Genomic DNA, 23,875 nt, shown 5'->3' with positions numbered 1-23,875 from the left:
TTTAGCAGAATAAAACAAAATGTATTTCACTCTGAAAATATCTTAAACAAAAATGCCTTTATACATGATCAATTTTCCAATTGTGAGTAAAGATAAACCATTTTATTCATTAAAATAAAGTCATTTAAAGTGATTGACAAAAATATTCCTTACAAGTCACATCCCAATGATTAGAATTTAAATTTAAGGCCATGCATATGAGCAAACCTAGTTTATATGCCGACCCATCCCTAAAACTAACCCTTTGTGCTGCATACTTCTCTGATGTTAGCTTCCTTTTTATTCTTTTAACTTTGTTCTGATGTTAATGTATCAAACTTCATTCAATCGTATACTCTTAGTTATAGCCAATCGATTACTGTTTACATTTCTAATGCAAAAATAATTGTTACTTGTGACATATGAAGCACACACATTGACATAGACACACACACACGACACTCATATGTCAACAACTGTAATAATTTTAACAAATGAATTAATAGAATGTAATTACATGTGTCAGTGTTGTGATGATATTGGACACCGAACTCTCTTCCGGTTAATGTTAAAGAGCATGTGGCTAACAACTTTTGTGTTTCAAATCAAAAGCTTAGACATCTTCAAAATGAACTGACTTGGTTAGGTGTACCCTCAAATTTAACCAGACATCAAACTGACGAAATCTCTAGATCACGATTCAACTATTTTAAACTGCTTAAATTTGAATGAAATTGCCATCGATCCATTCAAATAATTGCTTATTCAATTGATTGAGCCGTTGGAATCAATTTTTAAAATGTAGTTCTGTATATTCTATTTCCCTAGAAAGTCTTACCACTCATTGATAATTGATATAGCATCCTCTGATGAAATGTTAGTGGCTGATAGATGCCCATCATCATGTGGGACTCACATGCTGAGAAACTCTGCATTCATCATGTGAAATTTCTCCTTCTTAGCAGAAGTATATTATTGGAATCTAGTGATCTCAACCACAATGCAATGCATGCACAATCCAATGATTATACAAGTCAGAATTTACATTCTAATAATATCTCAGATCCATCCAAATTAACACCTATTCTCTTTTTTTTTGGTACAAAATTAACACCTATTCTACAAATCCAACATTAACATAGTTTGTTGAAATAATTAAAAACAAATAAAACAAATTAACAAAATAAACAACCTTATTTCAAAACCCTGAGGATCAAACTTGAACTGCATAATCTTTGAACTTTGTTTGAAATTTACCTCTCTAATATTTTGCCCTTCTTGAGTGGAAATAGTGGAGGCAAAGCACTGTTTTTCATCTGTGTACAAATTGGCACATTAATCATTGGTCTAATTCTAATAGTAGCTGATCTTGTTCTCTCCAACCCTTTCTTTATCCTCTTCACATGCTGATTCTCTTTGTTTTTAGAACCTTCTTTAGCAGCTACATCACCGAGCGAACTCCCATTCGAAGAAGAAGATGATGAAGAAGAAGATGGTGATAAAGAAGAAGCTCTTTGTTTCTTCAACCTTAGTAACTCTTTCCATAAAACAGTGCACTTTGGTGGCCTTGGTGATGGATCATCATCCACAAACCAATTTACTCTACTATTATTATTATCTTCTTTGTTGTCCACTACCACCTCAATCACTTCCTCCTCTTCTTCTTCTTTGAGGTTGATCTTGTTGAGTTTCTCTAGATGTTGCATCTGCCAAAAGGGAAGGATTTTTCCTTCAAAGAAAAGTTCATCAGCTGATAAAACTGTGTTTTTGTCACTTATGTTGATGTTTGAAAGAAACTCAAACTGATCTGTGTTCTTTGTTTTTTCATGTTGTTCCTTCTCTTGATCTCTTTCTGTTCTGTAAAGAGGGTTTGGACTAATAGAGATGAAGTTGTTTTCATCTAGAAACTCTGCTGAGAAAGATATTCTAGGGCTAGTAGGTGCATCACTAGATCTAAGGTTATTACCTTGAACAGGTTCAGGTTCAAGAGAGACCATGTTAAATTTTTGATGTTTTGTGAGTACTGAGAGATGAGAGGACATTGAGAGATTCTATCATATGCATGAGACTTGTGATGGTTTATAAAAGGAGAAGAAAGTGGTTTAATGTTATGTTACATTCAATTTTTTATTACTCCCTCCTTTTTAACAGTCAGAAATGTGAGATTATAAAAATGAAATGGTCTGGTTAACTAGAAACAAGTGACTTATGGTTCTGTTTAGAATATAGGGACAGCACATGTATGCCTTGGGAAGTAAAAGACAAAAGCTTTTCATTAGCTATTTTCTTTTCAAGCAAGCCTAAACTCTAAAATACATGTGTATGCATCTTATATTATGCACTCACACACAAGAGAGTGAGATGGCTTTCTTAATGTGAGAGAGAAATAAATCACAACCATCAGATTAAATCATATTCCATAATCAAGATATAAGCAATAAATGGTCAAGATTAAAATGGCAGATGAATAATTTTTTGGGTTTTCCTAATACACCCCTCGCATTCAACCCTATTGAATTTGGCACGTGGATAATTTGATGAGCGACTCATGATAGACTCTGATATCGTATTAGATTTTTATATTTGGACTAATTTATCCTTAAAAAATTAGCTTGTAAGGTGAATGTGTCACTCTTTTTAATGCGAGACTTCAGTTTTTTTCAATATTTGCTATGGTTATTTTTGGCCTTGCATCAACCTAAATAATTATGTACTTACGTTCTCTTAGATTTAGTGTGGTACTATGGTCAATGCCACTTGCATGTTAGAATAGTTATTGTTGAAAATTGACTCAAAATTGATGGTGAAGTCTGGAAAAATCGTGGCACGTTTGCAGTGCAACGTGGCACGATTGGATGGTTCAGGTTTGAGTTGTCACTGGAAAAATCGTGGCACGATCTAGGAGGAGTGTGGCACGATTCAGGAGGAACGTGACACGATTCAGACGGATAAGGTGTAGTATCACCTGCTCCAACGTGGCACGATGGGCTCGAAACGTGGCACGATGCTGCGTTTTTCTGAACACTATTTAAGCACTTCATGACCCATTTGTTGGGTAAGCTTGGTGAATCTCATGGAAACCAAAGGAGGGAACTTTTAGGGTTTTAGATACTAAAGGTTGAGGGTCTTTGGGTGAGGTTCAAAGCTTCAAGATGTGAATCTTGGAGAACCAAAAGATGGGGCTCTTGGGAAAATGGTGCCTTTTGGGGAAGATTCATGGGTTGGGAAACACATGATTGGAGAGTCTTTTGTGAGCAACTTAGTGAGTCTTGTGAAACCAAAAGAGAAGATCCTTAGTGAAATCAAAGACTAAGGGTTGGTTCTCTTTTGGGGGTTAGATTCTAGAGTTGGGAAATAATTGTAAATGCCTTGGGAGAGTGAAAATCATGAGTGTCTTGTTCATTGGTGAGATTGGAAAAATGGGTAGAAATTAGGGTTGTTCTTTGTGAGCTTGTTGAAGCTAATTTCTTGTAACCCATTTGTATCTCTTTGTAAGAACTCATTGATAGTGGATTGGAGAGATCAATCTCTCCTCCAGAGTAGGTCATTGTTGGACCGAACTGGGTGAACATTTCTTGGTGTTGTTATTTTTTTTCTTTTACTCTCTTTATCTTGTTTATCCTTTGGTTAGATTGTGGTTTTGCTATGCACTTGGTTTATAGACTAGGTCTATATTATTGTTGTTGCTTATGGTTTACTTTGGTTGTTGGTTGCCATTGATACCTGCTCCACACATCATAGTTTATATTGGTGTGAAATTTGAACCGAATTCACAACAGTTATAAAGCAGTAAGAGATAGGTAGAGTTAAAACAAAGTCCTAAAACATAAATTTGAAATGTCAAAAGAAAATAGTTTGGTTAAAAATATATAACAAACATTGAATCCTCTCAACTGCTTAAGCTTAAGTAGTAAAAAAAAAAAAGACTACAGACAAAGTCAATTTTATTTTAACATTATGGAGATCAAGTGAATGTATATATGCCTTTCTGTCTAAGATCGCTTAGAAAGTATTCAATGGTCTGTGCATTAAAGAAGTACACACATCACAAAAGACAAGGAGATTACGTTATATTAAACCATAATTAACAAATAAGCTTAATTAGGATTCCCTTTCTCTTGCTTAGTCAAAGGACAGGAATAAGATTGTTAATATGACTCCCCCTGCATGCAGGGATTTAACATGGAGAAGTCCTAAGCATGTGGCCACATGACCATAATTTCTAACCATGTGACAACTGAGGTTAAAGATTGGAGATATTTATGAAATGACCAAAACATCCTCTATAGAAGTTGGTCACATTGTTCTAAACAAAGAAAAACCAGTTGTGTGTATCATGTTCATCTCTTAGAAAAACTTTCGTTAAGATTTGTTCAGGTTCTTAATTAGTTCCTGACAGCTAATAAACATTGGAGTAAATCTTTCAATTATTACTTATTGGCTACTTTTGTTAATAAGTACATTATCCTTGAACTATGTGTGGTCCTGCCTTAGACTATTATTGAACTCGACAATAATGTTATATGACAGCAGTGTGATAAAAAAAACAAAAACATAACAAAAAAACTTAAACATGTGATTTCTCATTAATTTATAGTACTACTGTGTCATTATGTAAATCTTTAGCAACCACAGATACTCCTGCCAATTTCAATAAATTTCATGTGAGGTTAATCATCTCTTGCTTTTTCTAAGAAATAGGACATCTCAAGATTTTCCTGTTTAACTCAACTACATGAAACTTAGTATGTGTTTAGTTGTGCGTTTAATTTCCGTCACCAAACGCACGTTTATGGCTCTTTTACTGCAATTTAAAGAAGCTCCAAAATCAAGCTTCTGTGGCAATGTGGTTTTTCACCACGGAAATGTTAAACTCACCGTTAAAGCAAACACATGCTTAATCGAGGGAACTGCTTTGTAAAGTAAAGATGAAAACTGTTTGGTCGCCAAGTCTCTCATGGTGAGTCACTCATTGTCAAAACACCATACTCGATATACAAATTTTGGAGTGTAAGATTAATCAAGGGAACTCTCACCACATAAACATATTAGGCTTCATGAAAGATTCCTTTTACAATAACTATAAATTAGTATTAACTAACTAACTATAGTACTTACTTAGGTCTGAAACAATCAAATGTATCCGATCTAAATATATTAGACTTTTTATTTATATTTAAAATTTAAAATAGGAGTAGTAACCAAGTAACATAAAAATTACTTGTGGGGTTGAAATAGTCCAAAACCTATATTCTAATACTAGTGGATGGACTAAGACCTTAATTCAGAAGATTTTATCCAACATGTATGAGAATGGAAAGTCAAGGTTTTAAACTCCTCAAGCTATTATTGTCAACAACTGAGCTACAGCTAGTTATTTACGGTTAAACTTTTTCACCGTTGCAGCAAATTCTTCTCCGAGTCTGCAAAATAATAAACCAAGATTTTGACATGTATCACTCATGTAGGGCCCTTATATGTACTAGATAACTTAGTCTGTAACAGACAAGAGTAAAGAGCTATGAAACAATAACTTAAATAGTACCTTCTAATTCAGCTATTGGGATAGTGAAGCATGTGTTTGATTTAAGAGAATTAGGGACCACACATTTCTTGTCTTTTTCTTGCTTTGGAACTAACATTTAGGAGTTGGAACTGAAACTAGTTGCACATTTTAAGAGGAAATAAACAGCTACTATAGTACCTATACAGAGAAGAAAGAAGCCAATGTGGATGAACTGTAGTACTAGGAAGAAGGGACCATAAACCAATAAGGTAACAATTCTATTAAAGAAAAGAGGATTCATGTCAATCATAGCTGTTTTATTAATAAATAAAAGACAGAGTAATTGTTTGATTTGACTAAGATCCAAGTTAGTGTGCACGAAATAAACTGAGCTGGATCTGGATGTTTTGTGAAGGACTGAAATTAGGTGGATTTTTAATAATAATGTTCTTTACCTAAATCAAATGTCATATTTTTCTAGCCTTGCATTTTTAGCCCCAGGCTTTATTTTGATTATTGTTTGTTACTTCTGTTACAAACTTTGTGTCACTCTCATGCATGGATTTGGTTCTTCATTAACTTATGATTGACAAATTGGAAACACTAGCTAGGGATGACAATAGGACGCACTAGAGATATGTATAGTGGTAAAATCACTCATTGAGTGTGATTCGAAACAGATGTTGTATGTGTGAATATTATGAGTTTGGAATTAATCTTTGTTAGTGGATTTTCAAGCGTATTAATTAATATTGAAAATGATTCTCAGACTGTTGTAACTTTGTTTTTTTAAGGTGTCCGACCATGCATCCTTGTTATTATTTATAATTGTGAAATCCTTTGTATAGTTTGATTAAATTCTTGGTAATAGCAATAGATTATTCTTGATTTTGCTTCTTTTTTCTTTGTTAGCCGATTACACAAAATGAGCTGCTCTTCTATCATTCATAATTGGATTTATTTTTCCCAATGTGTAAGAGTCACAAATTGAACTCCTGACCACCGTAGGTAATAGGTTTTACCACTCGAACCAATCTAACATAGGTAATATTGAAAATATTTCTGAGATCTAATTTTATGAACAAGTGAATAAAATACGGGCCAACAAGAAAGAAGCCAAACTCATAGTTTTTTTTTTTTTTTTTTTTTTTTTTAAGGAAAACTCAATAGCTTATTGTCTGCATGGGATCACATAAATAAATGGTTTAAAATCATAATTTTCCTGACCAAAAAAAATCATAATTTTAGGCTTCTTTTATAAGTAAGTAAGAAAATACGAATCGCTGATTAATCGAAATAGGTTTTTGAAAAATAAATAACTCTGATAATTCCTATACACATCTAAAACTTTTCCTTCAAAACAAAATGGTTACTAAAACCTTATGCAATTTTCAGAATAAGAATAAAGGTGTATGAGTATCATGTTTTTTGTTTTTGTTTTTTATATATGTTCAATCTATCGAAAGTAATCTTAATGTTTTTTGTTTTTGTTTCTTATATATGTTCAATCTATCGAAAGTAATCTTAATCGAGACGTATATTGTCAGACATTAAATATATAGATATTTCTCTTAGTCGCGATTCAAACATTGATTCAGATAGTTGTGAGAATTTAATCAATTTTGCTAAACTCAATTTTGTTGGTGTACATGAGGTTTTTTTTCTCCTTAAATAGTCTAGTAGCAAAACTCATACACATTAAATAAAGAGGAGAAGGTCATTGGAGTTCCGACTCGTGTCCAACACTCAAATATCCATGAAGTCTTTTAATATATGAGTTGCACTTACGGTGTATATGATATTTCATAAATATGTGATTGTAATATACATGTTATAGGTACGAAGTGATGGAACTCATGACCACTTATTTAATGGGTTCAACTTCTTTAAAAATTAATTTGATTCATTATTGGTCAACTATGAGTGATGTGATATATTTGATAATTGATAAATAAATTACATATATCGACACAAGTTTAAATGATACTACATACACCACTTTTTTATTTAGTTTTCAGTTTTTTAACTGATATTCTTATTGAATTTTATCAAATTTAATAAATTCCCATGTCATGTTTTTTGGTCAATTAACAATTTGTTTGTTTGTTTTTTTTTTATTACCGGTGATTACCAATATGACAGAGACCTGAATAAATGGACATTGACTGGTCAGTGTTAGAAGACATGGAATAGGAACAACATCCACACAACATAATTTGGACAAATCTCAACCGTCTTCAACCAGACTACCAAGTTAGGCTTGTTAGGAGTGCGTCACATTACATTGTCTTCCAAGGTATCCAGATAAGATGAACCAACAAGAAACAAATCCCACTTTCAAAGGCAAGAGTCGTGAGAGGAATAAAAAGGGAGAGGCACTTTTTTCAGACTATGGGAGTGTATTTGTTGACTGACTCATACACTTTCAAAACTTTTAATAAATAAATTATAATCATGGTTTGTGTTCTTGTTACAGTATGATACTATGATTGCCAAAAACACATGGGACTAAAACACTCCAATTATAAAGAAACTATCATTCACTTGGAGAATATTTGGATGAGGCAATTTACATAGTCATTTCAATTCCCTTCATTTAAAACTGTTGTTTGAATATAGTAATGAAATTATCCATCCATTCATAAATTGTGCCGAGCAATTTTTATGAATTAATTTTTTTTAGGATACGGCTATAGATAGTATCATGAAAAGTGATCCAAAATATAATTTAAATTATTTTTTGGATCAAATTTAAAATTTTAAAAGTTGAGGGATCGATTTATAAAATATAAAAATGAGGGGTCGATATGTAATTTAAAAAAATAGGGCTATGTTTTCCAACTCCAAGTCTAGCAAATTGTGCATCGTATAATAAAGTGATAAAAAATTTGTTTACAATGAGATTATGTTTCATCCCTCAAGAAAGAAAAAAAAGAGATTATGTTTCAATTCATGCGCAAAAAAAAATGCGACATGTTTAGGAAAGAAAAACAAATAGTATTAGCATCGGTCCTCGTGAGCTTAACTCAATTAGTAGAGAGTATAATATACTAGATCGTCCATCCGAGCTGCCGCACGGGTCATATATAGTTAAAAACATTACTTGCAATTCATTATAAAAATTCTTTTTTTTTTAATGAAGTTATTATTTTTACATCTCTTTATTCGATATAAATTATTTTTACACCCCTGACTCAGGATCCTGGATAATCCGCTGCAGTTGACAACAACTTAATCGTTTCTCAATTGACGTCGTGTCACAAACTTTACAAGTTGACTCATGAGCCTAAGATTTCTTTGAAAATCCAAATATTGTGGTTACATCCATGTCCTGTACATTCAACTTTCAAATATTGAGCCTATCAAATCATTGATGCAAAATTGAAAACGGTCACCACTCGAAACTCAAAAGAAATATGATATTTGAATTTTTTTTAGTCTCTAACTCAACTATATAAATTGGTTTGTAAGATGTATATATAAAGTCACAAACTAATAAGTCACAAACCAATAAGCATGATCAAGTGTCACCATTCTCCCTTTATTTTAAAAAACAATACACAACGTCTATAAAGTCACAAACTAATAAGCATGAACCATGAAGGTCTTATAACTGTTGATCCAAAAAAAAACAATGAAAGCATATATAATATTTGTGAGCAATCTTTAGTATGTGAGAACATGACCATGTGATCTGAATCCTTTATCACATTCACCTTTGAATCCTTTTGACCCATGCGACAGATAGATAAAATGACAATGAAATAAAAAGAGTTCATGAACCTCAAATTGCTTGAAATAAGCAAAAGAGTATAACCAGCAAAATAAAATAGCGAATATATGAATTAAATAAAGACCATTAGAAATTTTACTGCAATTTCCATTAAGAATCCCAAACGTTGAAGTATAATCTTTCTATCAATAACATTTAAATGGGAAAATATAAAATTTAAATACTTCTTGTAATTTTTTTATAGATATTCATGAACTCTTTTGTATGGTAAATGTTATTACACATTCCTTCAAAACTTTTTCTACATAATTAATTCTTCTTGAAATACATTTTTCCTCATTGATTTTCCTAGAAATGTAAAAAATAAAAATGTGTTAGATTCTCATTTATTCAACAGGTTTAGTCTCTAAACAATTCAAAGACTAATTTATACTGTCAAATTGTGACAAACAAATTAAAGTGAAATTGATAAAAGCCATTGTAATATTTGTCTATCATAATAAAGTGAAATTGATAAAAGTCATTGTGATACTTGTCTACCATAAATTATCAGTAATAACACTAATTGTTTCATAAAACATGCAACACTATTTATATAAAAGATTATGCAGTAGGAGGAGGATTCTGCATATCTTTCGATGCCTCATCAAGAGACCATCCTTTCATAATCAAGTGTTATCCATCATTCAATTCAACATAGCCTTAACAAACCATTACCAATCCATAAATGATATTTGAGGCAAAGCTTCACTACTCCTAGAACATGCCTTTCAGCCCTTGCCATAAGCCCATAATGAGCTAATTTCTACAACTGAATCAGCTCCATGACAATTTAAAAAAGCGGCAGCAAACTTGAAAAATTCCTTTAAATAGTAAAGCAACATTCTGACCAACTCCTTTGCTGCATAATTTTACAGGTAAAAGTTGTGATCTTTTGCCTTCAATCCAAAACTACTTCAAGAAGACATCTTCTATTTTGAGTCCTAGTCCTGTAACTTTTAACTGCTAAGACTTTAATTTTACAAAATAATTCAAACATTCAAACATTGCAATTGATTTTTGGGTTCAACTGTAACAAACAACAAAGCAATCCAATGTAAAAAAAGTAATGCAATTTGATAATGTATATATAAAGGGAGGAGAAGAGGACTTTCATATAACAAAGCTAGATGTGAGGATAAGAAATTAGCAAAAATGTAGAGAGTGAGAGAGGGAGAGAACAGGATCAGCAACTCAAAGTTGCCATTGGCCTATCAAACTCTATTTTCCACCATCTTATCCATTCATAGAAGTCCATCATCTTTATCCTCATTGTTCTTCATGTAATATTCCTAAGCATGTAAGATGTAGTGAAATGCTACAAAAACTTGCTACGAAACCAAGACATGCATTCTTTTTTGATTTTAATTGGTATACATTTACTATGTCAATTGTCATCAATCATAAATGGTACTTCAAAAAAAACAAAATCATAAATAGTACTATTAGAACTAAAAACAATATAAAAAACTATGAGAAAACAACACAATTGGTAGACCAACTAACTAACTAACTAAAACAAAACACAATCAGAAAAATAGTATGTCTCTAGTATTTCAAAAAAGATGTGCATTTTATAAAGAGATGTCGTAACAAACTATTCTTTTGAGGTCCTAACGTCAGCAAAAAACTTTCCCGGTGAACACAATACCTAAATAGCCGGTTAAGAGACAAACAAATATTGTGAGTTGTATTAATTCATGGTTGTCCCAAAATGTCCAGCTCAAAGTGCACATGCAAAGCCAATAGCCAACAAAACCAACAAAAAACATGTGATCACAGACACTTAGATAAGACTACATATGATTTTTTTTCAACAAAGTTATGTTTCATAGATTTGAAGGCACACAAAATAAACAAAAACGAACTCAGTATATTGCTCATCACATATATCATGTTTCTGCATTTATAAATAAACAAAAATAATGTGCAGACCTCAACCTTTCTAATTACATAGTCAATCATCCTTGCCACTTCAATAGAAAGATTAGGCAATTTGCATTTAGCACATTAAAAAAGTGGGGAGAAAGAATCTAGAAGGGCAAGAAAACAATGACCAAGAAAAGATAGAAAATAGCTAAGGATACACATGATTTAAAGGACTTGCAAATGCACTTGCATGGAATGCTACGGTTAGCCAGTCTTTTGACAAAATTCTACGCCATCCATTTGTGAGCATGGTGGTGGTGAAACTTCTCTTAGTGATTTGTTTGATTTGGATTTTAGTGGTGGTAGAGATAGTCGGAGAACACGACGTCATAGCCGCTGTTAAAAAGATGAGGGTGTACGAAGTAACTGTCGGGATGAAAGAGAGACAAATGTGAAATGAGGTTCAATGTTTTATGAGTGAGCATAAAATGCAGGGTTGAAAGACAAATATATAAAACAATGTCGATAAACTTTAAAAGTGATAATATGATGTGCGGTCAATTAATGTATCAAATGAGATGATCCACTTGTATTACTTGCAATAGCAACAGTGAAACACAATAACAAACATGTATAATTTCGCTTATAGTATTTCATCTACATCATAGAAAGTCACCTTTTATATTTTTGTTGTTTTCCTGCTTCAATGAATGAACACCCCCCGATTTGTCTAGCAAGAGTGTCATTGATAATGCTTTGTAATGCTCTGTTTGATGAATCACTCAAGCTTGGATGGATTTCATTTAAAGCCTTCCAAAAATAAAAATACTACTTCAGAAAGCTCATTAATAGAATTAATATGACTCTTCATTTTCTGTTGGAACAAAATTTGATAGCCCTAGGAGCAAATGAAACACATTTGCAAATATTCTATATAATTATCTATTAACACAATTAAATTTGTTGTCTTGTAAGTACAATTCAGTTGATATTTACATGGACGTTGATACACAAGGACTTGAGTTCAAACACAAGTTTCTTCGTTTCTATATATTTAGGTGTGTGAATTTAATCACAAAACTAGTTAACAAAAAAAAACTTAATTAATTTTATTTCTCATTAAGTTCAAGTCAACGGAAAAAAAGGTTAACGAAAATTATTTTACTCAAAACTTCTTTTACCCGATATTCATCATTGAATTAAGTATCAAATTCTTCAATATTTGTGTTTTTGCAATTTACTTGGTTGAGTACAATTGTTTTTCATGCTACATGGTGGGAAAGAAGGGATTGAATTTTTGGCGATTTTTTTATAGGTAGGAGCATATAGAAGAGTTTAAATTGAGGTACAGAACTATAAACTAATGAAGGAGGACTTGAGGGGTGAGATGGAGATGATGTACTGAAAGGAGAATGAAAAAGATAAGAGTGATGAGGGGACAGGTGTACAATTATACTCTTTCACTATTTTTCTTCAAATGTTTATATCTCCATCAATAAAGATTTTGACTTATCTTTATATGTAAAAAAGAAAATAAGAAAATGGACTCTTCGTTGCCATGTGTCAACCATTTATCAAATTATTTTGAGTTCTCCACTTTATTATGACTATCGTTGATTTTATTTTATTTAGGTTTTTATTGTTATAATTTTTACTTCACGTAAAAGGAACTTACTCGTCATCTTCCTCTATTACTGCGAAATCGGCGTTCAAAAGCCGATAAAGATTTTGACACATTTGAACCAAGGACTTTCATAAGTTTTGGTATAACCACATTTTCAATTACATTCCCAATACACGTATTTCTCCATCGCTATTTTACCTATTTTCTCAATTTCACCAAGGGTTTGTTCGTTTTGAAGGCATAGGTGGACTTGCAGATACGAGGCTCGTCGATGGGACAAATGTAGTCGAATTGAGTGGAAAACTCACAAAGGATGACATGGTATGATTTACATACCTAGTCATTTTTACTTTTAAGTGTCAATATTTTTTTTTTCCCTATAAGATCTATATACATTTTTCTTCTTTTTTTCTCTATCGTTGCATCTATTCATCCTTGAATTAGGTATCAAATTCGTTAATATTTGTGTTTTTGCAATTTACTTGGTTGAGTACAATTGCTTTTTATGCTACATGGTGGGGAAGAATGGATTGAATTTTTGGCAATTTTTCATAAGTTTAAATTGAGGTAGAGAACTATAGACTAATGAAGGAGGATTTTAGGGGTGAGATGGAGATGATGTACTCAAAGTAGAATGAAAAAGATAAGAGTGATGAGGGGACATGTGTAAAATATTATACTCTCTCACTATTTTTCTCCAAATCTTTATATCTTCATCAATAAAGATTTTGACTTGTCTTTATATATAAAAGGAAATAAGAGAATGGCCTCTTCATTGCCACGTGTCAACCATTCATCAAATTATTTTGAGTTCTCCACTTCATTATGACTATCTTTAATTTTATTTTATTTAGGTTTTTATTATTATAATTTGCAATTCGCGCAAAAGAAACTTACTCGTCATCTTCCTCTATTACTGCAAAATCGGCGTTCAAAAGTCGATAAAGATTTTGACACATTTGAACCAAGGACTTTCATAAGTTTTGGTATAACCACGTTTTCAATTACATTTTCTCAATACAGGTATTTCTCCATCGCTATTTACCGATTTTCTCAATTTCACTTAGGGTTTGTTCATTTTGAAGGCATGGGTGGACATGTAGATACGAGGCTCATCGATGGGACAAATGTAGTCGAATTGAGTGGAAAACTCACAGAGGATGACAGGGTATGAGTGTCAATATTTTTTTTCCTATAAGATCTATATGCATTTTTCTTCTTTTTTTCTCTAGTGTTGCATCTATTTCATCCTTGAATTAGGTATTAAATTCGTCGATATTTGTATTTTTGCAATTTACTTGATTGAGTACAATTTTTTTGTATGATACATGGTGGGGAAGAAAGAATTTAACTTTTGGCGATTTTTCATAGCATTTTATATGTGTATTTTTTTTTTTAATAAATATATGTGTATGTTTTTCCCATTGATATTGATTCTCCATTGATGAAATTTTATATTATAACCTCTTTTGTTCGATTTTATTAGTTTTATAAAATAATCATAAATTTTAAACATTTGATTGCATACTAGTAGTATCAGTTTCCCCTGTATTTTCATAATTAACTTGTAGTTTTTGTTTAGATTTTTTAATTTAAAGTTTTGTGCTTAAAAATTAAATAGATGGTTCATTCATGTCTAATTTTGTTTAAAAATCATGATTTGACTTGGACAAGTGTCAATACAATTGTTTCTAGCTAGCTATTTTCTTGTAAATTTATATATTTTTATTTTAGGTTTTAATGAGATCTTTTTGACATAATTACTTTATGATTTATGTTCAAGGATGAATAAACTAATATATTAACATATTGATATTATGGATTTTAACATAATTATGATTTTACAACGAGTTTCTGCAAAACAAATCACAACCATAGTTTTACAACAAGTATTTCTAACACTTAAATATGTCACTAATAATCAAAAGTTCATTAAAAGTTTATGTTAGTTAGCATGCTTACTTTGTGTTGTGTTTTAGGCCTCCGTTCAAGGAATTAGGATTTGGTGTTGTAAATATTACACGCAGTAGCACATCTCAAACGTAAATATGAGATCAGTCGGTCCATATTTAATCACGGTTTCACACAGTAAAATAATCTCAGCCATCAATTTAAAATTGAATGGCCTAGATCAGTTACAACACCCTGCTGTAACAACGAGGAATCTGATTCCCCGTTCAAGCTAGGTATAAGACTTTTTAGACTATGACCTTTGATATACACGACTTGGAGGATATGAAGTATAATCTACTTGAGATTGAGGGTGAAGTTAGCACCACTTGTGAAATTGAAGCCAATGTTAAGAATAGAATGATCATTTTTCTGTAGTTTGATTCTCTCACTTATGAAGTTTTCAAGCAAGGTAGAATTAATTAAATGTCAACCATTGATCTAAATCTATATATTTATTTATTTGATACTAATACATTTGACTTTTACCCAACAAATATCACTAGGAACAAAGATTAGGTATCCAAATCTTATATAGAAGGGTGAAGTAAAAACACTTTGGTAGGCCTAACAACGAAGAAAACAAAAATGACAAGATTGTCAACTCAATAAGTTATGGGACAAAGGTGATAAATTGCATGTGCCAAGTTTGGTTCCTAGCTTGAAATCGTTACTCCCCATCAAATACCAAGTAAGTAACTAGACTTTAATAATTTTAAAGTATTGTTTATAGGAAGATCAAAATTACCTACACAAATTCGATAAATATCTTCAGCCAAAATAAAATGATTCATATTTGTCAATATTTTGTATTGTTCTTGCATATGCATGATTAATGTTAGCTTAGGTATATTACATATTTGAATTATTTCGATATATTGAATGTGACAAGAAAATAAAAAGATTTATGTTCTCTTCTAGTAGCGTCTACAATGTTTTTTCTCTTTAGTTGCAATTAAAAGTTGTCAATGTCATGTTAGGAGCTTTTACACACCGGTTATTGGAAGTTTGCAACAAGCGTGTGTAGAAGAAAGAGAGGAAGAAACAAGGGAATGAATATGTAAAGGGTGGAATCCATTTGAGTTATTAACTTAGTTTACCATTTGAGTAAAACTTAGGACAACTCTAACTAGTTGAGTAACTGGTTATGATGACTACTAAAATAACGCAAGAACACGATTTTAATTTTAGCATCAGTTTTTCAGATTTGGATTGCCTAAAGCAATTTCTTACATGTCCTGCATTTAGGCATCATAAGTTTGTTAAGCGAGAGAAAATGTTAAGTGTGCAAGTGCATTTACGATATGTTGTAAAGACAAAAATACCCCCTCCCCCTTTTCTTTTTTTGCCTAAATACATAAAAAGTTGAAAATTATATTACTTAGGTTGCATTTGACCGCTAAATAGTAAGCATTGGACAAAACAACACAAGAGAGACCAACACATTACAAGGCAGAACGACACATGACAAACATTTACGATATTGAATAATTTTTGATCTTATACAATTTTTATGTACAAAAGACTATTTTGGTATTTTAGACAACTAACACGTGAGACAAAAAGTTGTACTAGGTTTTAATGAGAGAAAAAAATTTAGTTTTTGTCTTGTCACCTACCTCCAGTTTGTCATGTCCCATAAACAATTTTACAAATTAAACACCATACAACTGAAGTTGTCATGTCATGTCATTTATTTTTTAGCAAATGAAACACACCCTTAAAGAATCCAAATCTAGAGTTTTTTGTAAATCAAATTGTCATCCTTCAAAATAAAAATCCTTTATTTAGATATATATCCACGAGTATAACAAAAGAAGCTAGACTCGAAGAATCACATTTAGAAACTCAAGTGAGAAATGAATATATCCAAAGATAAAAAAGAGTTAGTAAATGAAGGGTGGGATGGGCCATGAATTACCAACTAAACCTAACCCAAGTTTTAAAACGTGGATAATGCGTTGCCGTTTTAGATTAATCCATATTTACTTTCCTTTTTCTGACCTTGAAATACAAGCTACCCCTTCTTTTTCAAAACCCTAATTCCCCTTTTCCCATTCCAATCACCGATCTCGATCGATCAATTCATCAGATCCACTTCGCTGCTTCCTCAGGTATGCAATCTTCCATATCCTATCATCTCATCATCAATTTGTTTCAATTTTCTGATTGTTTGATTTCATAATTCACACACACCAGTAAAACTCCATCTTTGATTTATCTGTTTTTTTCATCGATCGTTATGGAATCAGATGCTGCAATTCATGCTGAAATTGTGTGCTTTTTGGTGGTAAATTTGTGGGGAATCCTAAACATTGTATAATTAGGTAGATGGTTTATTAATTGATATATCAAAAACTTAGTTATTTTAAATATTAATTGGACTTGTTATATACTGAATCTGTTACAGTGATTTTTTTTTTTTTTTTTGCCCCTTTCTTATAATCGATCATTGGTTGTTGGAGGCATATGGTGAAATTGTAATGTCCTGTATTTTTCTGCAGCACATGAATGTTATTTGAATGGAAAAGTTATGTGTGTTTTCATTAACGTTATGTAGGAGAGATTATAGTTGTTTTTAATTGTATTTATAATTTTGTTGGGTTATATGATTTTGCAGGAATTATGTCTTTTGTTCGGAATTTTCAAGCTGAAGACTGTAATTTAAACGGTGGTTATCGGTCCACCTATGATGGAAACAACACTGATAGGAAAAGAAGCCGAAACCATTATAATCAGAGGAATTATAACAACTACTATGACAATCACAATCAGGCCAACTTTGGCTACTATGGTGGCAACTTCAACCAATGCAATGCTGACTATTCTAATTATGCCAATGTTGCCTCGTCATCTCTGAAGAAGAGAAAATATTCAGCTCCTGTTCGTGGAGAAAGCCAGAAGTTCACTCTTCCAGCCACAGTCTATGACAGTATCCCTTCATCCCGCAATTTTCAAGCTTATCCTGCAAGATCCATTGCTTATAACTCTACCTCAGCTAGCCTGAAGCCCGATTTCTCTATATTTGATGATGATAAGCCTATCTTTATGTCAAGGGATGATATTGATAGAAACTCTCCATCAAGAAAAGATGGCATTGATGTGCTTCATGAAACACACTTGCGGTATTCTTATTGTGCCTTCCTTCAGAATCTCGGAACAAGGCTTGAGATGTAAGATTCACATTGCTAGTCACATGGATATAGTCATTTTAGGAGATTCAACTAGTTATATTTTTTTATGTTTTTGTTTTGTGGATTAGTTTTAATTTATTGTTAAGCTAACATTGTATCATGTTTGTTTACAGGCCTCAAACTACCATTGGGACATCCATGGTTCTGTGCCACCGTTTTTTTGTTCGGCGATCGCATGCTTGCCATGACAGATTTGTGAGTTTTTTAACTCTGCCCTAGTTCTAAATTCATGCTTTACTTTTCCTACGAAATGTTTCAGTTAGAACTACAACATGCATGCAATTTGTTCTACTACTAGAAAATTCAAAAAAAATTTGTTGCTCATATCTATGAAGGTGTTAGTGCTATGTATTTTATTTCAATTAACTTAAGAATGGTCTGCTGTGTTTTTATTAATTTTGATCTCTGTTGCAGTTGATAGCTACTGCTGCTCTTTTTCTTGCTGGGAAGTCTGAAGAATCTCCATGCCCTTTGAATAGCGTATTGAGAACATCCAGTGAACTCTTACACAAACAAGATTTTGCTTTCTTATCCTACTGGTTTCCTGTTGTGAGTATACTTCAAACTACCCTAAATTCTTTCCTCTTTTGTACTATGCTTGTTATGTTTATGAAATTACCCATGACTATGTATGCTGAATCACTGTAAAGTTCAAGATGGGTACAATTATTGAATATAATGTCAGTTCAAATAAATCAGCATTTCTCTTGGATTGATCCATAATCCTTATACCTCTTGTTATCGGTTGATACTCGTCAAACTTTGGTTGTAATTTTCATTGATATTGACTTGATTTGTGTTTTCTACAGGATTGGTTTGAACAGTATCGTGAACGGGTGCTTGAAGCTGAACAGTTGATACTCACTACTCTAAATTTTGAACTCGGTGTACAGCATCCATACGCACCTCTTACATCTGTTCTGAACAAATTAGGTCTTTCAAAGACCGTTTTGGTGAATATGGCGTTAAACTTGGTCAGTGAAGGGTAAGTTTTCTTATTTTAAATCTTACAACTTTATGATTGCAGCAGTGATGTTTGTTTATACCGTTTATCTCTGAGGGTAAAATTAGTTCCACTCAAATGAAACTTGTATGTGATGTTCTGAGCTGGTGATGGTGCCCTATTCAGGTATCCCTTTTATTGGTTCTGACTAGCCAGTTATCTAACGAGTGACTTGAATGAAAGCCTAGTCTAGGAAACAGAACATGGGGCATTGAGTGATAAATCTCAAGAAATTATCATGTCTAGAGGTGTGGAGATCTTGTCGATAAGGAAGATCCCTTGGCGGCCCTCCAAAATTTTGGTCCAAAATAATGTTGATTCACAGTATTTTTCAATAGCCCAACTTCTCTGTGTAGTTATTTGTCATGGGATATTGATTGTTTTGGCATGCATATAATTGCAGGATCTTCACAAGATTATCATGCTGGCTTGTATGATATTCTTAGCTGGCGGATTGATATGCTGTTCTTGGAAAGTTTTGTTTTACATGTGAAGTTGAATTGCTGATGTTAATGGATTGCTTTACCATGAATATGACCCTATTTTTCTTTGGGCTAAACTAGGAGCCCTATGCCCCCAACAGATATTTTCTGTTAAACCCTCATTGTGTTGTTGTTTGTGCTGATTACAGTTGGCCAAACAGGGCTGACGACAAGCTTTAGTGACCTGGATGACATGAAGATGATAAATAATTTGTTTCAAAAGCCAACCAAAAATAAGCTGACAGTATGAATTTCAAATATGGTTCCGGTCTATGGTTGTCATAAACGAGTTTTGGTTATTCGTAACTCATAACTCATTAATCAAAACCACTCCTTTCCACCAGAGTCAATTTATGTTGTGAAGCAGAGTTGTCAATTGCGGTTTGCAGAAAGTAGCAGTTTGTTCAAATTCCTCTATGCTACTGTGCTATCTTGCCGCTATTTGACAATGCTTTGTGCTAAATAATAGTGTGTTGTGGGACAATTGAGATTTGTTCAAATTCTGCCACACAATAGCACTACTATTTGACAACAATAGTAGGAAGGAAAATGGGTTTTTATTCTGCTTCAGGAATGCTTTTTATATAAAAATAAAAATAGACCCTCTGCTGCCTGATGGCTGTGTTTGTGTTTTTTTAAAATAAAATTGAAGGAAACTTTCTACTTCGGTCTATAAATTGATTTGATGGACAAAATTGTTCCCGGGCAAAAAACTGGTTTAATGTTGAACAGCTTGACCTTTATTTTTTTTCCCTTTCAGATGGTCCTGTTAATGCCATCTCTTACACTTTCCACCTGTTCAAATAGTTGTTTCTTTGTTCATTTACATACTTGATTTACTTTCATTGGAAAAAACAATTGAATTATTTTGAATTCTGTTTTAACTTTAAACATTACTAGGGATTCATTCTTGATAGTTGGATATTGTTGTCCATGTTTTTGATAATCCTCTGTTTGAATTGAAGTTTTAATATGAATGATGTTGAAAATCTGAAATGCCACTTGGTTAAATATAGGTAACCGAAGTTTTAGCCAAAATTATGAATGTTGTTGAAAATCTGAAATGCCATTAGGTTAAATATAGGTATTTTACATTTGATAGTAGATGTCTGAAAGATTAGATGCTTGGCACTATCAATCAATGATTTGTGTCTTGGTAGTTTCCTGTGATTGTGTCATGATCTTATACTTAATGTTATGCTTTGTAGTCTTCCTCTTAGATTTGAAATTTGTTCAAATTGTTCTGGGAACACAATTGTGCTTCTGTTTTCAAAAGAAAATCTGGTTGTGTCAATATCGTTATTTCTTTGTTTTGGATCAATTAATGTATGCACTATTTTTTTTTTTTTTACAGAAAAAATCATTTTATAGGAAGGAAAAAAACCCAGGAAATGCATTTGTTATTGATTTGCCATTGTGTCCAATCCATAAATGTCGTAGCTGGTTTATATTATTCACATTATCTTCCACAATATATGTTGTCAGTCTTGTAAATTCAAGCCTTAACTTGGAAACTGCTCACATTTTCCTTTCATCTCATCATTTGGCATTTAGTGGTAGACATGTATTATACTTCAAATGAGTCAGCATCAACATGAAATATCAATACTGGTGGTACCACACTGTTATGCATTTGTATTGAGGGTCTAATAAGTTGAATAGTCGTGTATAAAAAATGAGTTTGCTCCCTTATGAGTTCAAATACTCAAAATGTACTTAAAGATCTTTGTTGGATGGATTGTGAACTGTGTGGCCTTCTTTACTCTCTTATTCTGGGTTTGGCAATGTAGATTGTAACATGATTATATTGCTTGAGAGTAGTTTTGCACAGGTGCTACTATGTTGTGAATTGATGCCCTTCTGATCTCTACCCTTCTCTTGTATTGGATTTTATTGATAACAACTTGAACCTTCAATGAACTCACTGGATATTATAATGTATTGTAATGTACTCCATAATTTTCATGTGCTTTGGCATTGAATGATAAGGAGGGTGGGAAAAGAGAAATTTTTTGTCTGCCGTTCTATTTAATTGTTTTCCACCTCAGAAAGGGGAGTCTGTATCTTAGATGGATGCAACATGTGGTTTTTTAGCTCAGTTTGTACCTCCCCTGATTTCAGATCTGGAGGCTTTCTTGTGGCGGTGTTCTGTTGCCACAAAACGGATCTCTCTACTGTTGAACCTAATAAAAGTGGTAGGGGAATATGGGGAAGTTTTAAGATCATTCTAAAACTGAACTTGAAAAATTGTCCTCGTGTCTTTCATATATACTTCGTAATCAAGTCATCTAGAGGGTTTTTGCTTCAGTATTTTCCTTTTGGGCATAGACAGTTCAATTTCTCCTATTCCCACACAGTGGTTGGATTTTGGGTTATTCTGTTGTGTGTGGAATAAGTTGCATTCATTATAAGTATCCCAATGTACATGGTAGCAAGGCTCTCCAAGAAAAAATCTTGACAAGAGGTGGCATTGGCCTTAGCTTCGAAAATTCATTTGTTTGGAATGAGCAGCCCTCAATGCATGCTTTCTTATATTTTCATTGCATAAGTTTCTGGAGTTTAGAGCCTCCCACAGCAGAGTTGGGTCTGGAAGTCTGATAAGTTCTCTAAATGTGTGTAAGATAGTGCTAATAGTTTGGTACTCTTATCAACAATCCTACACAGATTCTTGGCATAGTATTCTTCCTGAGTTGCTGCTATTATAGTTGGTAAGGAACATGGTATGAATGTTGAATACAATTCACAATTTTTAGTTCATATTACTGTTCATTATGATAGCTGACATGATCAGCCATGGTTGCAACATATGCTTTAGTTGTCCGAGAGAATCTTCTTTTAGTGTTGCCTCGAATGGTTAGTTTGTGTACTTATGTATGTATCATTGTCTCTGTTTGTGTTTAGCAATGTTAGTGGTATTGATGTGTTTCCTTGCTGAAGCTGATTTTTTTTTTTTTGCAGGCTTCGTAGCTCTCTTTGGCTTCAATTTAAACCTCATCAAATTGCTGCTGGAGCTGCTTACCTTGCTGCCAAGTTTTTGAACATGGACCTTGCTGCCTATAAGAATATCTGGCAAGAGTTTCAGGCAACCCCATCTGTTCTTCAAGGTACACTACACTCCTTTCCTTGTTATAATTGTCATGTAGCAGCACTAGATAAATAAATTGTAGTTTGGTAAGATTTATGAATAACATATTTTATTAGGTCAAATTCTTGCACAGAAAAAATACCAGCTATCAGGTGAACAATTTGTTTTTCGAATAAAAAAGGGATCTTTATTTGAGGTCAAGCCTCTGATTTCTTTTGATTATATCTTATAATGAAGTGTCTGTTTTACTTATCCATTTGAAACTTAGAAATTCGTCCTAGTTTGAAGTTATACCATAGCTTTGGCATCTTGTATCACCTTGTCAGAGAATTGTCTTGAAAATTTGTGACTGACTCAAGTATTTTGAATATGCTTTTATTAGTTACTGATATCAATTCTCACATTGATGCAGATGTCTCTCAGCAGTTAATGGAGCTCTTTTAGAAGATAGAAGAAATGCTGTATACCATGATTTCAGTATAGAGTAGATTTTAAATACTTAACATACTTGAGAAGTAGAATTACTACAGGTCATCAGTGTTGTTTCTGGTGTTTGGATCCTACCCGTGCATGCACATAAAAGAGTTTGAAACTTGGAATATGCGATTATTTGGTTTGGATGTTAATTTTGTTGTTTGTCTAGGCGTCATTGGAAATAAGATAATTAATTTTTTTATGTTTGTCTTGGCATAATTGAAAATAATTTGAAGCTTCGAATATGCGATTATTGGAATGATTGGTTGAAGCTAAGGTGTCAACCATTAACCTTGTACGACGGCAGCCTTCTTATCTTATTAGTGTCGATCCCATATAAGGATACGGGTTACGACACTTGTTAAGAATTCAAAAATAGAAACAATTGATAACTTTCATGTAAATAAAGTTGCTTTTTAATGTTTCAATTTGTTGAATACACAAATTTCATATGCTTTAAGTGCATTTGTTAACATTTTCCATATGATAATTAAGCCCCACACGGACACCCAAAATGAGATTCTAAAATTTATTAATTGGATAATGGAGAATTCATCGATAATTGTTAAGACACTTAAAATCATTTTTCTCTGTTTTTCACTTACTATTTTCTTTTTTATGTGTGAAAGGAAAAAAAGCTCACTTATAACGAGACATAGGGGGTAATTTTATTTTTATTATTAACGCAAAATTTTAATAAAAATCCCAACCCATCTTTATCTTCGATAAACTCAAATCTTCATTTTCCATTTTCTTAAAAAAAAAAAAAAAATTAGATTCTTCCAAACCATTAACCTCAAAATCCATAAACTCACCAAGCACAAACAACAAAAAGGAGAAAAAAGAAAATTAAATGCTACACAAATTTAGCTCTGTTGTCTCTTTTTTCTTTCTAGATTTGCTTTTGTATTTTTTCAAAAATGAAACCATGAAAATT

The 23,875-nt window shown here is 32.5% G+C and overlaps 2 protein-coding genes and 1 long non-coding RNA gene across 5 annotated transcripts; 1 reads left to right on the top strand and 2 right to left on the bottom strand.

Annotated features, from left to right (window-relative positions):
* Window positions 1–951: 951 nt before the first annotated feature.
* On the bottom strand, window positions 952–2,178 carry LOC11420243 (uncharacterized). Its single transcript, XM_003592382.3, has one exon. It carries the CDS (start codon window positions 2,019–2,021, stop codon window positions 1,233–1,235), a length of 789 nt encoding a protein of 262 aa, XP_003592430.2. The 5' UTR covers window positions 2,022–2,178; the 3' UTR covers window positions 952–1,232.
* Window positions 2,179–9,710: 7,532 nt separating this feature from the next.
* LOC120577928 (uncharacterized) lies at window positions 9,711–12,048 on the bottom strand. Its single transcript, XR_005643882.1, has 2 exons — window positions 11,803–12,048; window positions 9,711–11,552 (listed from the first exon to the last, which is right to left on the bottom strand). It is a non-coding gene; the product is annotated as an uncharacterized lncRNA (long non-coding RNA).
* Window positions 12,049–16,560: 4,512 nt separating this feature from the next.
* LOC11416201 (cyclin-T1-3) lies at window positions 16,561–23,236 on the top strand. 3 transcript variants are annotated; one of them, XR_005643880.1, is made up of 7 exons: window positions 16,561–16,814; window positions 17,321–17,873; window positions 18,008–18,089; window positions 18,309–18,443; window positions 18,704–18,879; window positions 19,301–22,483; window positions 22,877–23,236. XR_005643880.1 is itself a non-coding variant. In XM_024770471.2 (7 exons), the coding sequence occupies exons 2-7, from the start codon at window positions 17,326–17,328 to the stop codon at window positions 22,906–22,908; spliced, it is 1,119 nt and encodes a 372-aa protein (XP_024626239.1). In that variant the 5' UTR covers window positions 16,564–16,814; window positions 17,321–17,325; the 3' UTR covers window positions 22,909–23,236. The 3 variants fall into 3 exon arrangements, 1 of the variants encoding a protein (XP_024626239.1); XR_005643881.1 differs by having other exon boundaries at window positions 19,024–22,483; XM_024770471.2 differs by having other exon boundaries at window positions 16,564–16,814; window positions 22,338–22,483.
* Window positions 23,237–23,875: the final 639 nt, after the last annotated feature.

Source organism: Medicago truncatula, chromosome 1, assembly GCF_003473485.1.
Source record: "Medicago truncatula cultivar Jemalong A17 chromosome 1, MtrunA17r5.0-ANR, whole genome shotgun sequence".
NCBI classification, from domain to species: domain Eukaryota; kingdom Viridiplantae; phylum Streptophyta; class Magnoliopsida; order Fabales; family Fabaceae; genus Medicago; species Medicago truncatula.
The sequence above is the reverse complement of the archived record's forward strand: the minus strand, read 5'-3'. Positions and strand labels throughout refer to the sequence as shown.